Source organism: Nelumbo nucifera, chromosome 2 (genome assembly GCF_055504915.1).
Source record: "Nelumbo nucifera cultivar China Antique chromosome 2, China Antique-T2T, whole genome shotgun sequence".
NCBI classification, from domain to species: Eukaryota; Viridiplantae; Streptophyta; class Magnoliopsida; order Proteales; family Nelumbonaceae; genus Nelumbo; species Nelumbo nucifera.
In genome coordinates, this window is record NC_142650.1 from 73,325,293 (window position 1) to 73,337,913 (window position 12,621).

At 35.6% G+C, this 12,621-nt stretch overlaps 1 protein-coding gene across 1 annotated transcript in view; it reads left to right on the forward strand.

Moving 5' to 3' along the window:
- The first annotated feature begins 1,027 nt into the window (after positions 1–1,027).
- Positions 1,028–12,621, forward strand: part of EMB2777 (Sas10/U3 ribonucleoprotein (Utp) family protein) — a 46,020-nt gene continuing 34,426 nt past the window's right edge. The window contains exons 1-7 of the mRNA XM_010268410.3: positions 1,028–1,152; positions 5,045–5,249; positions 5,458–5,549; positions 6,243–6,315; positions 11,351–11,496; positions 11,671–11,826; positions 12,280–12,419. Of these exons, the coding sequence (XP_010266712.1) occupies positions 5,141–5,249; positions 5,458–5,549; positions 6,243–6,315; positions 11,351–11,496; positions 11,671–11,826; positions 12,280–12,419 (716 nt within the window). The 5' untranslated portion in view covers positions 1,028–1,152; positions 5,045–5,140. The remainder of the gene's footprint in view (positions 1,153–5,044; positions 5,250–5,457; positions 5,550–6,242; positions 6,316–11,350; positions 11,497–11,670; positions 11,827–12,279; positions 12,420–12,621) is intronic.

Sequence of the window (12,621 nt, forward strand, 5' to 3'; positions counted from 1 at the left end):
CTTTGCTCTAATGACTCCATTTGATCACTCGTCAACCATCTCTTCCTTTCCTGGTTAAAATGGGGGACCTCTAATATTCCATTTCAGGGGACTAAAGAAGAATAAAAAAAGAGGACGAAAAGGAACTAGTCCTTTGGGTGGCAACCCAAGTTAGGCAAAAATTGCGATGTGGGCCTGAGAACAAATCAAACCCCATTGAAATCAAAACCCACCAAAACTCATTGAAACCATGATTTCAAATGTTGCGGCATTTTGCTAATGTCGCCCAACATATGTTGATCTCGAGGCTCACCGACATGAGAATGGATGGTAGTATAAAAATTACATAATTTCCGTTGACATTTCCTATATTTAAGAAATGTCAACCAAATAACAAAAAAAAGTCAATTTTTCCTATTATGTCGACAAGATGTCGACTAATGTACATTAATAATATAATATATTAGTATATTATATTAATATAATACGATATATTAATATAAATTATTCCATTAATAAATTCTATTTAATATTTCAAATAAAATATTTATAAAAAAGAATTAACAAAAAATAAATTAAATACTTTATAATATAAAACATAAAAATATTTTTCAAGTAATAAAATATTAACTAGTTAGTATTTTTAAAATATTTATTAAAATCAGAAAATATTTATTAAATTTTATAATAAATCATATTCTAAATTTAATATAAAAAATCAGAATGAATTTATTAAATTTTATACTAAATTATAATTTATTATAAATTTAATATTAAAAATCATAATAAATTCATTAAGTTTTATAAAAAATCAGAATTTATCATAATCTTAATACTATCAGTTTATTAAATTTATAATAAAACACATAATTGTCGAGGCCCGCCTAGGCGACTAGGCGGTTTTCCATGGGCTCCTCGCCCAAACGCCCCCGGATTTTGTGTACTAGACATACATCTAATAATTTTTTTTTTTTTAAATTTGTTATTTTGATATTTTATTATTTTAAAATAAAACCGGTTACATATTATAATTATTTTATTATTAAGAGAACAATACAAAGCCTTTTCCTTCTTCGTTCCATGCGTAAGGGTTTTTTTCGGTTCGATTGGAGAGGGAGGAGAACCGAAGACTTCATTCCCCAGCCCAACTCCATCGCACCTCAGCTTCACCAGGTAAGTTTTTCTCTTCTTCTTCTTCTTCCAGCCCAGCTTCAGTCGTTTTTTGCTTTTTTTTCGTAAAAACAGGGGCGGACTCCCTTCACAGTTCCACTCATTCTTCTTCTTCTTCCGCCCCTGATTGTTCTCAGTCGCTAGTCCTAGTCTCAGTCCCTTTTTTTTTTTTTTTGAAAAAACAGGGGCTCCGCCCCTGACTGTTCTCAGTCGATAGTCTCAGACTCTCAGTCCCTTTTTTTTTGTTGAAAAAACAGGGGTCTATACTCTTCCCTGCCCTTAATCCCCTATACTTTTTCTTCTTCCTCTTCTTCTTCCGCCCCTATACTCCTCTCCTCCTCCCTTCATAGTTCCTGCACTTATTTATTTTTTTTTTTTCAGTTAATAGTTAGTGTACATGCTTGCTAGTTATATGAAATTTATAGTTTTAAACTCATTTGAATGATTTATAGAGTTAATAGTTAGTGTGCATGATTGCTAGTTAGCACACAAAACCAATAAAATAGTTTACAAAAGCATAGATAAAGTAAAAAGTCAAGAAAATTAATATTTTAAAATTCCAACGCCTAGGCGCCTGGGTGCCCTGTGGTCGTCCAGCCTCGCCTGGACGCCTTGAAAACTATGATAAAGCATAATGTATTATAACTTTAATATTTAAAAAATCAGAATAAATGTATTTTTATTTACTAGTGTGAAATAAATATATTAGAATTTATAATAAATCAGAATTAACATTAACAAAAGAAAATATTGGGTAAACTTGTAAAAACATCAAAATGCATAATAAATCAGTAAATCATCTTTTACTAATTTGTTATTGATCTTAGTTTCTTATCTTTATGTAATGGTTGGGAATAAGATAATAGTCTAGAAATATGTATTAATGCTTCTTTTATCATTTTACAAAATATCATTGCATATTTCCACATATTTCATAATATTTCCACAAAGTTTCCCCTTGACATTTCCGACATATGTCCTATATTTTGGTAAGCGACATTTCCATCGACATCGGCATTTTAAACTTTGATTTAAACAGGCGAGAAATAAAATAATTTTTCGCCCCCTTGCAGTTTTGCCCCTCCTAAAATTACTGACTTGTCTGTTTTACTTAAAATATGGATCTAGAGAACAATGGCATTGCAGATCGAACCCAATAACAGATTTTCATGTTTCTGAGAAACCAATTAAAGAAATTCAAACATAGAAGAAAACTCAAACAAAAGATTCACCTTTGTGTTCCAGTAATCAGTTCCAAAATTGGCAAAGAGGAAAAGGTTGTAGAAGAAGAAATGGAGAGACTCAAGAGGGAGATAAACTCTTAATTTGTAAGTGTTGGACTCTTTGGCCTCGTTACGAGGGTGTTGACACCTTATATATGGAATTAACTGACCCGATAGGCGGGACAAACACGTGTTTTTAAGAGATGCGCGGGCAGTGCTGGCAATATTTGACTGGAAACTGTATTTTGTAAGACAGTTAACCTGTTTGTTGAGTCCTCCTTAATCCTAATCTTCTACAGAATACAGATTGGAGTTGGACCCACCAGGAACACCTTAGCTTGGAGTTCATCAATCAGCATGATTATCCAATCCTGACCCTTGGATGGTTATGACCAAGTTCAGAAGTTAGAACCATAGTTGTGAGTTGTGACAAGTTCTCTCTCTCCTTGTGTGTGCTTGAATTATGAAAGTGATCAGAATTCAGAAGGCAAGGCTCTCATGGAGTAAAATCCATGAGTAAACCACTTCTCATGGGTTACCTAGTAAAAGCGATTATGAGTTATGATCACTGGTGCTCATGTGTGTTTGTGTGGCAAGGGGTCTCTCCTGCTGTCATGGCTTGGTTGGTTTTAATGGCATGGAATGAAGGCTCAGGTCTGGGAACTGTGTAGAGGGAGGGATCATGAGTCATTCCAAAGCCATAACGCCGCAACAGACCTTGAGCCGCAAATTTCAGAACTGGGTGATACCACAGAAGGGATTACTGAATGATGAAACGTCTCCTTCCATTTGTTTGGACGTGTGTTGTTCTTCTTTCTCCTCCTACTTCTCAGTCCTCCCCACCATTAATTGATCCAACTCTTTTTCTTTGTTTTATTTTTTCTAGGGTGTTCTTCTTTCTTGAGAGCAATTAAAATCAACCAGTTCACAACTATGACTTGCAGAGACAAATTAAAAGAAGAAAAAAGGTAAAACAATTCTATGAAATTGGTTAATAATAGACAATTAATATATAATAATCCTATCACTTGCAATATCCGTACTCAGATTTTTACTTGACATTCTATTTTATCCCTCACTAGTAAGGGTTTAAAGGAAAATCTCCCTTGACAAAATTAAATATAAGCAAAAACATAAGAACTAATTCTTAATTGAATTTATTTGAATCATAGAAATCATAAAAATTGTAAGATTTATGAATCAAATTATAGGATTCAAACAAAAATTGTTAGATTTTGCAGAAAAGGATTTGGGCATAAGATTCGAATAGAAACCCTTGGGATTCACGATTCAAATCAAATCGTGAATCGTATCGTAAATAGTAAGATTTTAGCAACATTGCCCTGGAGAGCCTTTTGAACCACAACCTAAGGTTTTTAAGGCACTGTTGCACTTTATATACAGAGATACACTTATAGATGATGAAGAACTAGTTCCTTCAAATTCATCTTGTCTGTCCCCTTTGTCTGAGACATTAGCAGCATAGTTGTTAGCTGCAGCAGACAAGGATGGTTTGGCAAGATTTAGACCGATGTGTGAGTCTTACCTCTGCAAAAATATTTGTGAACTCTGTTGCCAAAACTCTAGCCTTGGCTGATTGTTACCATGCCATGGAGTTAAAAGCTGTTTGCCTAGAATTTTCTGCTGAAAATCTTGGAGATACAATTTTTTTTTTGTCTTCCAGCTAGATGTTTCTCTTTTACCCAAACAAATTCATGTCTGAGATTTTCCAAGAGTAGGTTGGAATTCCAATTGTGAGAGTTTGGATGTGCCCAATTCAAACTCATGTGCTTTGTGGGAATTCAAACCTATGCCTTGATGGATATCTATTGGCACTCCTATGTATTGAACTTGTTTTAATTTGGAAGCCATTGGAATTTCGTTTAGGTCAGGCTGGGTATTTCTTTTGGTCGTTTGGATTTGTGTTTAACTTAGAACGTTGCTAACTCTAGGGTTTTTATCTGCTGCTCTATTGGGTTTTATTTCAGTCAGCTGATTTGGGTTTAATATGGTACAGCCTCCATAAAGAGGTCGAATCCTTGGAATGGTTGAGCTTGAAAACCCACTAGCAGGAGACTACAATCTGGATAAAAAAGAGGATGGGATTCATGGGAAGAGATTTCACACCCTACTAGAAAACAAAATTTTGCTTTGTGCCTCTACTCTTTTTTTGCAAGATAGTGAAATGGTATTCACATTGGCAAGGGAGATGGGTTCAAACACCTTCCCCCTCTCAACTTACTCAGATGGCCTCTTCCTTGGCTGAGGAGCCACTAGGTTTCAAAATATGTTTTCGATGCTGAATCCGGGAGACCCATCACTCCCTATTTCTTTGTTCTAATGGGTGGTGGCTCCAAATATTTAAAGCCATGAAGTGAACCCCAAATTTTTTGAATGTTTACATCCATGTTTCTCATCTTGCGGAGTCAAACTGTCATATTTCAAATTCTAAGTTGTGTGTTTTAGGCATTAAGGATGAGTTGATGTTGATCATTTTTCTATGCACTTAGGGTTTATAATTTTGTTAAGGTTTATGAGGAAAACCACCAAACAGTAAGAGGAACCAGAGTGATGATTACTGAAATATCAAATATTGGTAGCTTTATTTTAACCTCTCATCATTTTTTTGATGGTCACCTATGTCATTTTTTTAATAATTTTCATTTCTGCAGTTCTTCATTCCTGCAATTCCATCATAATTTGAAGATTGTTTCTCAGTGTCTGCCTACACACTGATATCTAATCATCTACTTACAAAGATCAAAGTAATGGGCAAGAGGGGGAAGCAGCAGTACAAACACAAAGACAACAGAAACCCTAAGAGAGCCCGAGATGAACATTTTGCGGAGGAAGATATGGATGATGAAATAGATGCCTGTAATTTAATTTTAATTTTCCACCTTACGCGGTTAAAAAATTTCTGTTCCTCAAACTTTTTTCTTCTAGTTTGTTGTGTTGCTTATAATTACTGGGCTGTGATGTCTTTCAATCTGCATCTGTATTTTCAATCAAGTTATATACGAATTTTATTTGGTATCTATTTTTTCCACTAAAATGATGTTTTGCTTGGCATGGTGGATTTCAGTTCATAAACAGAGAGATAAAGTCCCATTAGATGTCAATGGTGATCTTGGGGTATCTGATGAGGATAATGAAGAGCCTGTCTTTGATGTGGAGGTTCTCTAATATCTTTTTTATTTTTTTTTGTTTTTCTTTCATTTTCCCTGAGTTTGAGTTGAGGTGTAATGATTAGATGCTTGTTATAAGCTTCTCTATGCATTGTGCCCATTTTGGAGTTCTTTCATGCAGTGGCTTTTTCGCATTGCAAGGTAGGCCTCACATGGAAAACCACGAAACTTTGTTTGGTGAAAAACCTGGAAAGCCAAAAAAAAAGCTTACTTGAGCTGTGAAATTAACTTTCCAGTGAAGCTAGTTTCGATGGCTTCTTCAAAGCAGTTCAATCAATGCTGAAGTCCTCCCATTTGGGAGGGCTTTCATGCAGTGGCTTTTTGGCATTGCAAGGTGGGCCTTACATGGAAAACCACAAAGCTTTGTTTGGTGAAAAACCTGGAAAGCAAAAAAAAAAGCTTACTTGAGCTGTGAAATTAACTTTCCGGTGAAGCTAGTTTTGATAGCTTCTTCAAAGCAGTTCAATCAATGCTGAAGCCCTCCCAAAAGGGCCATGTGTCGTATAGCAATAATAAGGTAGATGAACTTTGATTATCAAATCTGAGCTCATTGTTTCATTTATCAAAAAAAAAATCTGAGCTCATTGTTTCAGGTTTTATCAGATTCTTGAGCTTCTCTAGTTTGAGCCATGTATTATTTATTTATTTGTTTGGTTTTTCTTACTTGTGTAATTGCTTTCAGGACGATGAGGAGGATGATAACGATGATGTTGATGATGATGATGACACTCCACTTACAGGCCTTGCTGCAAAAAGTGAGTGAAATGGCTTATTAAACTTGTTGTTATTATTATTATCGCAGTTTGCATTTATTACTTTAATATTGTTTAATGGAAAAGGATCTCAAAACCTCCACTACATGGCAGCTCAATTCAAGACTTTGAGATTTACTAATCTACTACACAGCCTTAAATGTGCAATAACACAAGTTTCGTGGTGGTCCTGATCTGGGCAATGTGCGGCAGCCCTCACTGAATCTTGTCTCTCATTTAATTTTTCATTATTAAATGTATATCTTTAGTTGAGTTATAGTCAAGGGGTTTATACATGCAGAATTGGTTTCAGATAAAGTTTTTTTGTAGTTAAGATGAAGAAAACACTCTTGTTGTCATTAACTTTGGACCGTAAATGGTTCCTTGCTATTAGTAATAAGAAAAATTATATTATATCTCTGTATCTAATCACTTTAGATAAAGATGAGTGCAATGCAGTGTTTTATAAGGTGCTGGAGGTGCATCTCCAGGTGTCATGCTAAGAAAATGTGTGGAGGCATACAGAAGAGGTGCAGACATGCTTGAGGCATACATCTCTAGCCTGAAGGCACTTAGAAGGGCTTATGCCTCATATGTACTTTAAAGATATTTTTATAATAAAACATTATAAAGAGAAGTGGGTTTCCATTTCATCATGTTTCCCATTACATATTAACATAATACAGAGGAGGAAAACCCTCTATACTTGTCTATTAGAATATATTTTTTGATAGATAACATCAATTTATCATATTGGGAAAATGAAAAAGAGTACATACAAAGATGCCTAGCATTATGCTAGCTGAGGAAGACACCACTAGCCTATTGTATGCTAGAGAAATTGTTATTAGATTGTCATCCGACCCTGCCCCAAAATAACTTGTTTATTATAATATTTATAATAAAATATATTAAATAGAAGTGGGACACCATTTCTTTGATTTCTCTCACTGCTTTACATTCATTTGCATGAGGTGACTCACTTATTCGTGTTAATATTATGCAACTAATGTGAATGGTAGTAAGCATGATGAGAGAAAGACAAAGCAAAAAGAGAGGTGTAAATGCTTCAAGAACGTTGCTCATCTAAATGCTTCAAGAATAAAGTCTGTATGATATTTGAGTGTTTGTTGCTTGTTCTCTGTTTTTAGTTTCTGTTTCCCCCATGCCCTGTGGTCTCCTGCAGGGATGGGGGATGTTGTGCTACTTTTTTCTATTCTGGAATAACACTTTTCTTTATTAGTATTTTAGTAAGAGCAACTAGAGGTTTGAGGCAAGGGGATCCCCCTTCTCCTTTTCTATTTACCTTGGTAGCTGAGGTGTTTAGTAGTATTTTAGTAAGAGATGATAGCATGGGACTTTTTAATGGATGGAGGGTTGGGAGAGAGAGTACGGTTGTCACACATTTGCAGTTTGCTGATGATACAATTATTTTCTGTGAGAGTGCTGATCCTCATAAGGCAATTTGAAGCAGGTGATTATATTGTTTGAATTTGTCTCTAAGTTAAAGATCAATTTTGAAAAAAGTTGTGTAGTGGGATTGAACTTGGGAGAGGAAGAGATGGATAGGGTTGCAATAGCCATAGATTGCCCTATTGCTAGGTGGCCCTTGAAATATCTAGGTTTGCCATTAGGAGCCAACCCATGGGAAGGAAGTCTTTTGGAACCCAATTCTTGAAAGATGTGCCAAGAAACTGTCAGTGTGGAAGAGGAATTATGTGTCTCTAGGGGTTCGTATTACTTTAATTAAGTCTACCTTAGCAAACCTTCCAGTTTTCTTCCTCTCAGTATTCAAGATGCCAAAAAGGGAGGTAATTAGAGAAGATCATGAGGGACTTCTTGTGGGAGCCTGGTGAAGGAAGGAAAGATCGCTTGGTGAGATGGGATTTAGTCTATAGAAGTAAGAAGCAAGGGGGTTTGGGGTAGGCAATATTGGGAAGAAGAATGAAGCTTTGTTAGGTAAATGATTATGGAGATGGCCATTAGAGAGAGGGAGGTTGTGGCATAGGGTTGTGGGAAGTATTCATGGTTATGCAGGAAATCGTCAGGATGTTGGAGTGTCTCGGTAGGCTACACTAAACTCTTCGTGGAAGGCTATTCATGGTATCCTTCCTCAATTTCTCAGCCTTATCAGGTATGACCTTTGTACTGGTGATAGGATTCTCTTTTGGGAAGACACTTGGATTGGCATATCCACCCTTAAGGACCTTTATCCATCTTTGTATTCCCTCTCCCTTTTTAAAAGCTAACCCGTTCAAACCTTTGTTTCTTTCTCCCAGTCCTCAGGCTTTAGTTGGAATTTGGGTTTCAGAAGAGATCTGAGAGATTCTGAACTTGATCATGCTGCTTTGTTGCTAAAAACTCTAGACTCTGTTGTTTTGGACCTTTCTAAACTTGATGCTAGAGTTTGGACTCCGAATTCTTTGGGTCTTTTTTCTTGTGCCTCTTTTTTCACTTAGCTGTGCTCAGTCCCTAACCCTTAGCCTTTCTTTTGGAAGGAAGTCTAGTCTAAGCCCATTCCCCCCAAGGTTGGAGCCCTTTGTTGGGAAGTTTCTCTTGGGAAATTAAACACTTAAGATACCTTGCAAAAGAAAAGGCCCAACCTTTGCATCTCCCCAAACTGGTGTGTCTCTTGCAAAGCAAATGGAGAGAGCTGTTTCCATCTTCTAATTTCATGCCCTTTTGTGTAAATCTTTGGGAAAAAAAATTTGGTCTTTTTGGGCATATGTGGAATATGCCACTGCAACAACTTTTAGGTGGCCTAAGAGAAGAGGAAGAGTGTTGGAGATGTGTAAGAGCTGCTTTAGTATGGACAGTATGGGAGGAAAGAAATGACAGGATTTTCAATGATGATGAAAGGGATGTAGCTACTGTTTGGGAATATCTGTTAATAAGGGCTATTAACTGGGCTAAAACTCTGGAGTTATTTTCACTTTTCATCCTTTGATGACATATGGAGAAATTGGGATCTGTGGCAAAACTCCTCTTCAGCTAAGGACAGACCTGTAGTTGACTGAAACCCCCAGAAGAAGACTTCATAAAGCTCAATTTTGACAGCGGCAGCCTTGATCCTGGACCTTCTGGTATTGGGGGGTGCGTTTAGGAATGAAGAGGGACAGATTGTTGCCTTTATACTCCGGCCCAAATGGTGTGGGGGATGCGGTTAGTCCGTTAGTGCAGAGATGCAAGCGGCTATACAGGGTGCACAAATTGCTAAAGAGTTGAACTTTGGGAGATTGATCATTGAAGGTGACTCTAAAGTGGTAATTGGGTGGCTAAAAGAACCAGAGACAACAGCTTGGTCTTTTAGGGGAGAGATAAGGAGATTTAAGTGGCTTACTTCTAATCCTACTGTGAGAGTTCAGTGGGAGAGGAGGTTGGCAAATAGGTTGGCAGACTTACTAGCTAAGCAAGAGGTGAACAGGGATCACTTGTTCTGGGCTCAATTATATTTTTATTTTGATTTTCTTTGTTTTGGAAGGCAGCAACTCGTGCCTTCTGTGAGAACTCTGGATTGTATCCACTTGTCAGTTGATGGTGAGCAAAGAATGTATAGGTGTTCCTTGTGATAGCCTTCTTGACAAGGAAAGTCATCTGCTTGTTTGTTTATATCCATTGTTCAATCCCTTTGATGTACATAAGCCTCTGATATATTTTGCTGCTTTCTTAATATGATACCTTAAAAAATAGGATATGCATGAGGTATTGAGGAATTATCTAAAGATGTACAATATTATTGAGGGCACTATCACAAAAAAAAAAAATATTGTGGGCACTCAAGCTTTTGTCTAAAGATGTATTGAGAAATTGTCTAAAGATATACAATATTATTAAAGACATTCTTTTTGATGAATACTTTTAAGGACATTTTCTTAATAACATGCAATGGTGGAATAAAGTTGCCATGGGTGAGCCTAAATAGTAAGGTTAATGCTTTGATGAGTACAGGGAGCAGGTTTGCTGAATTGCTGGTTGATTTTTTTTTGATGAATAATTGCTGGTTGATTTGCTTAGTCAAGATTCTAAGTGACTTATTTTGGGGCTTGAAGGGTGTATTCATGATCTCATTCCATTTTTTATTCATGGAAAAATTTCAGCCAGAATATACAGGCACATGTTAACTGATATTTTCAGGTTGCCACTATTAGTTAGGCAAGGCTCTTGTACAAGAGGTGTATTGGGCTTAGATGTGGCCATAGCACAGATGGTCCTTTAGTTAGATGGTTTTGATTGGTACTTGTCTTTTTCCATGTGGCATAAATAGGTACTTTTGTGCAAGACACTACACTAATGACTCAACCAGGGACCTTTTCCATGTTTTGTTTCCGTGTTATAGATGCATCTGTCCATATTATACATTATAAAAATACATGAATATGTATGTATTCATATATGAAATGATAGACATATTATGATGCTCTCATCTCCCCCTTTCCTAAGTGAAATTTATAGCAAACGAGGTGCTGTTAAAATGGTTCTTTTTCCTGTTTCCACAAAAATAATCTTAAGTTGAGTTCATGCTTTGACTTGAGCATGACTTGTTTGTTTAAATTAAAAGAGTTGAAATGTGGGAAAAAGTATTAAAAGTCACCTTTATTTATAAGAGCAAGTATAAGTTTGAACATGCTCTCATGCTAGATTTGCAAAACCATGGATATTTTAAAAGTAAGTTAAGGTTCACATGCTCAGATATGCATATCTCCTTGTAACTTTTGTAAAGCATGGATATTTTGTATTGATTTTATTTCCTTGGTGCACTATTCTGTTTCAGTCCTAATGTTTGGTGAGATTCGTTTTGCTTTTGTAATACTATATCATCATGTATTCTTTCTGATTTGCAATACGATTTTATTAAGTACTTACAATATATGTTTGATGGGTTAGTGAATGTTTCCTTTCATGTGTTGCTTCATAGTAGACGTGATTCTTCTTCTATCACAATCAGTGTTGTATTACAGTTGACAATATTTTATCTGGTGTCTAAACTGCATTAATTTAATACTTTTTCTAACATAATTAATAAAAATTTCATCTCAAGTTGCAAGGCAACAGAAGTATTTACGGCAAAAGATTGGTGGAGTTGAGGATGAAATGCATGATGATGTTGAAGAGGAGGAAGATAAAAAGGCAGTATGGGGTAGAAGAAAGAATTTGTATTATAGTGCAGATAATGTTGATTATGAGGTAAGGAGTTTTATAGTTGTCATATTTTAGTTTTTTTTTTTTTTGAAAAAAATATAAAATTACAATTCTATTTGTTACATAATAACTTCATTTTGTTTTTTTCATACCACGCATACATGGTATTAAGTGGAATCTTGAGTACAATTAATAGCTGGTTTTACTGTTGATTTAAAGCTACAATCAAGCGATGAAGAACTCCCAGCAGAAGAGGAGGCAGAAGTGTTGAGATTGCAGAAAGAGAGAGCAAAATTTCTTTCGGTGGAAGACTTTGGCCTTGAAGATATTCAACAAGATCACAGTGATTCTGATGCAGAACAGAAAACTCTGGAGGTTTTTTTTTTGTTTTTTTTTCTTTCCTTTTGTATTTCCCATTTAGCTATGTAGTTTGGCTGCTGCTTCTTTTTTCTCCAAGTCTGTTGGTAGTTGGTACTGACTACAAGATCACAGTGATTCTGATGCAGAACAGAAAACTCTGGAGGTTTTTTTTTTTGTTTTTTTTTTTCTTTCCTTTTGTATTTCCCATTTAGCTATGTAGTTTGGTTGCTGCTTCTTTTTTCTCCAAGTCTGTTGGTAGTTGGTACTGACTACTGAGTACAATGAAATGAGTAGCTATTCTAGTACATGTTTATTGTATTAATAATACTACTGATAAAAATTATATTAATATAATTTATCAACTAAAAGACAAAGCAAAGAGGAACTAGTCGATATAGTTGTCTAAACATTGGTGAATTGTTTCCATTTTTTCATGATTAGCATAAATCATTTTCTGTATTTCTGCAGGATACTTTTGTCAAGGGCCAAGTCAAATCAAAACTTCATGCTGATAAAGATGTTAAAGATGAGACAGACATGGCTTATGAGGAGGTGAAGAAAGATGTCAACGCTTTGTCGAAAGAGGAGCAAATGGATGTCGTATATAGGTAACTATTCTCTTTCTAATTTGTAGTCATGCCATCTTAACATTGGACATGTATTAACTGAAAGGTTTTTTTCATTTTTTTGGCAATCAGTAATGATGATCAATGAAATTTTATTAAAGAGGGGTAAAATGATATCCATGCTTGAAAGGATTAATATAAGGGTACAATTCATAGCAAGTAGCTGACCATCAAAAACAAAACT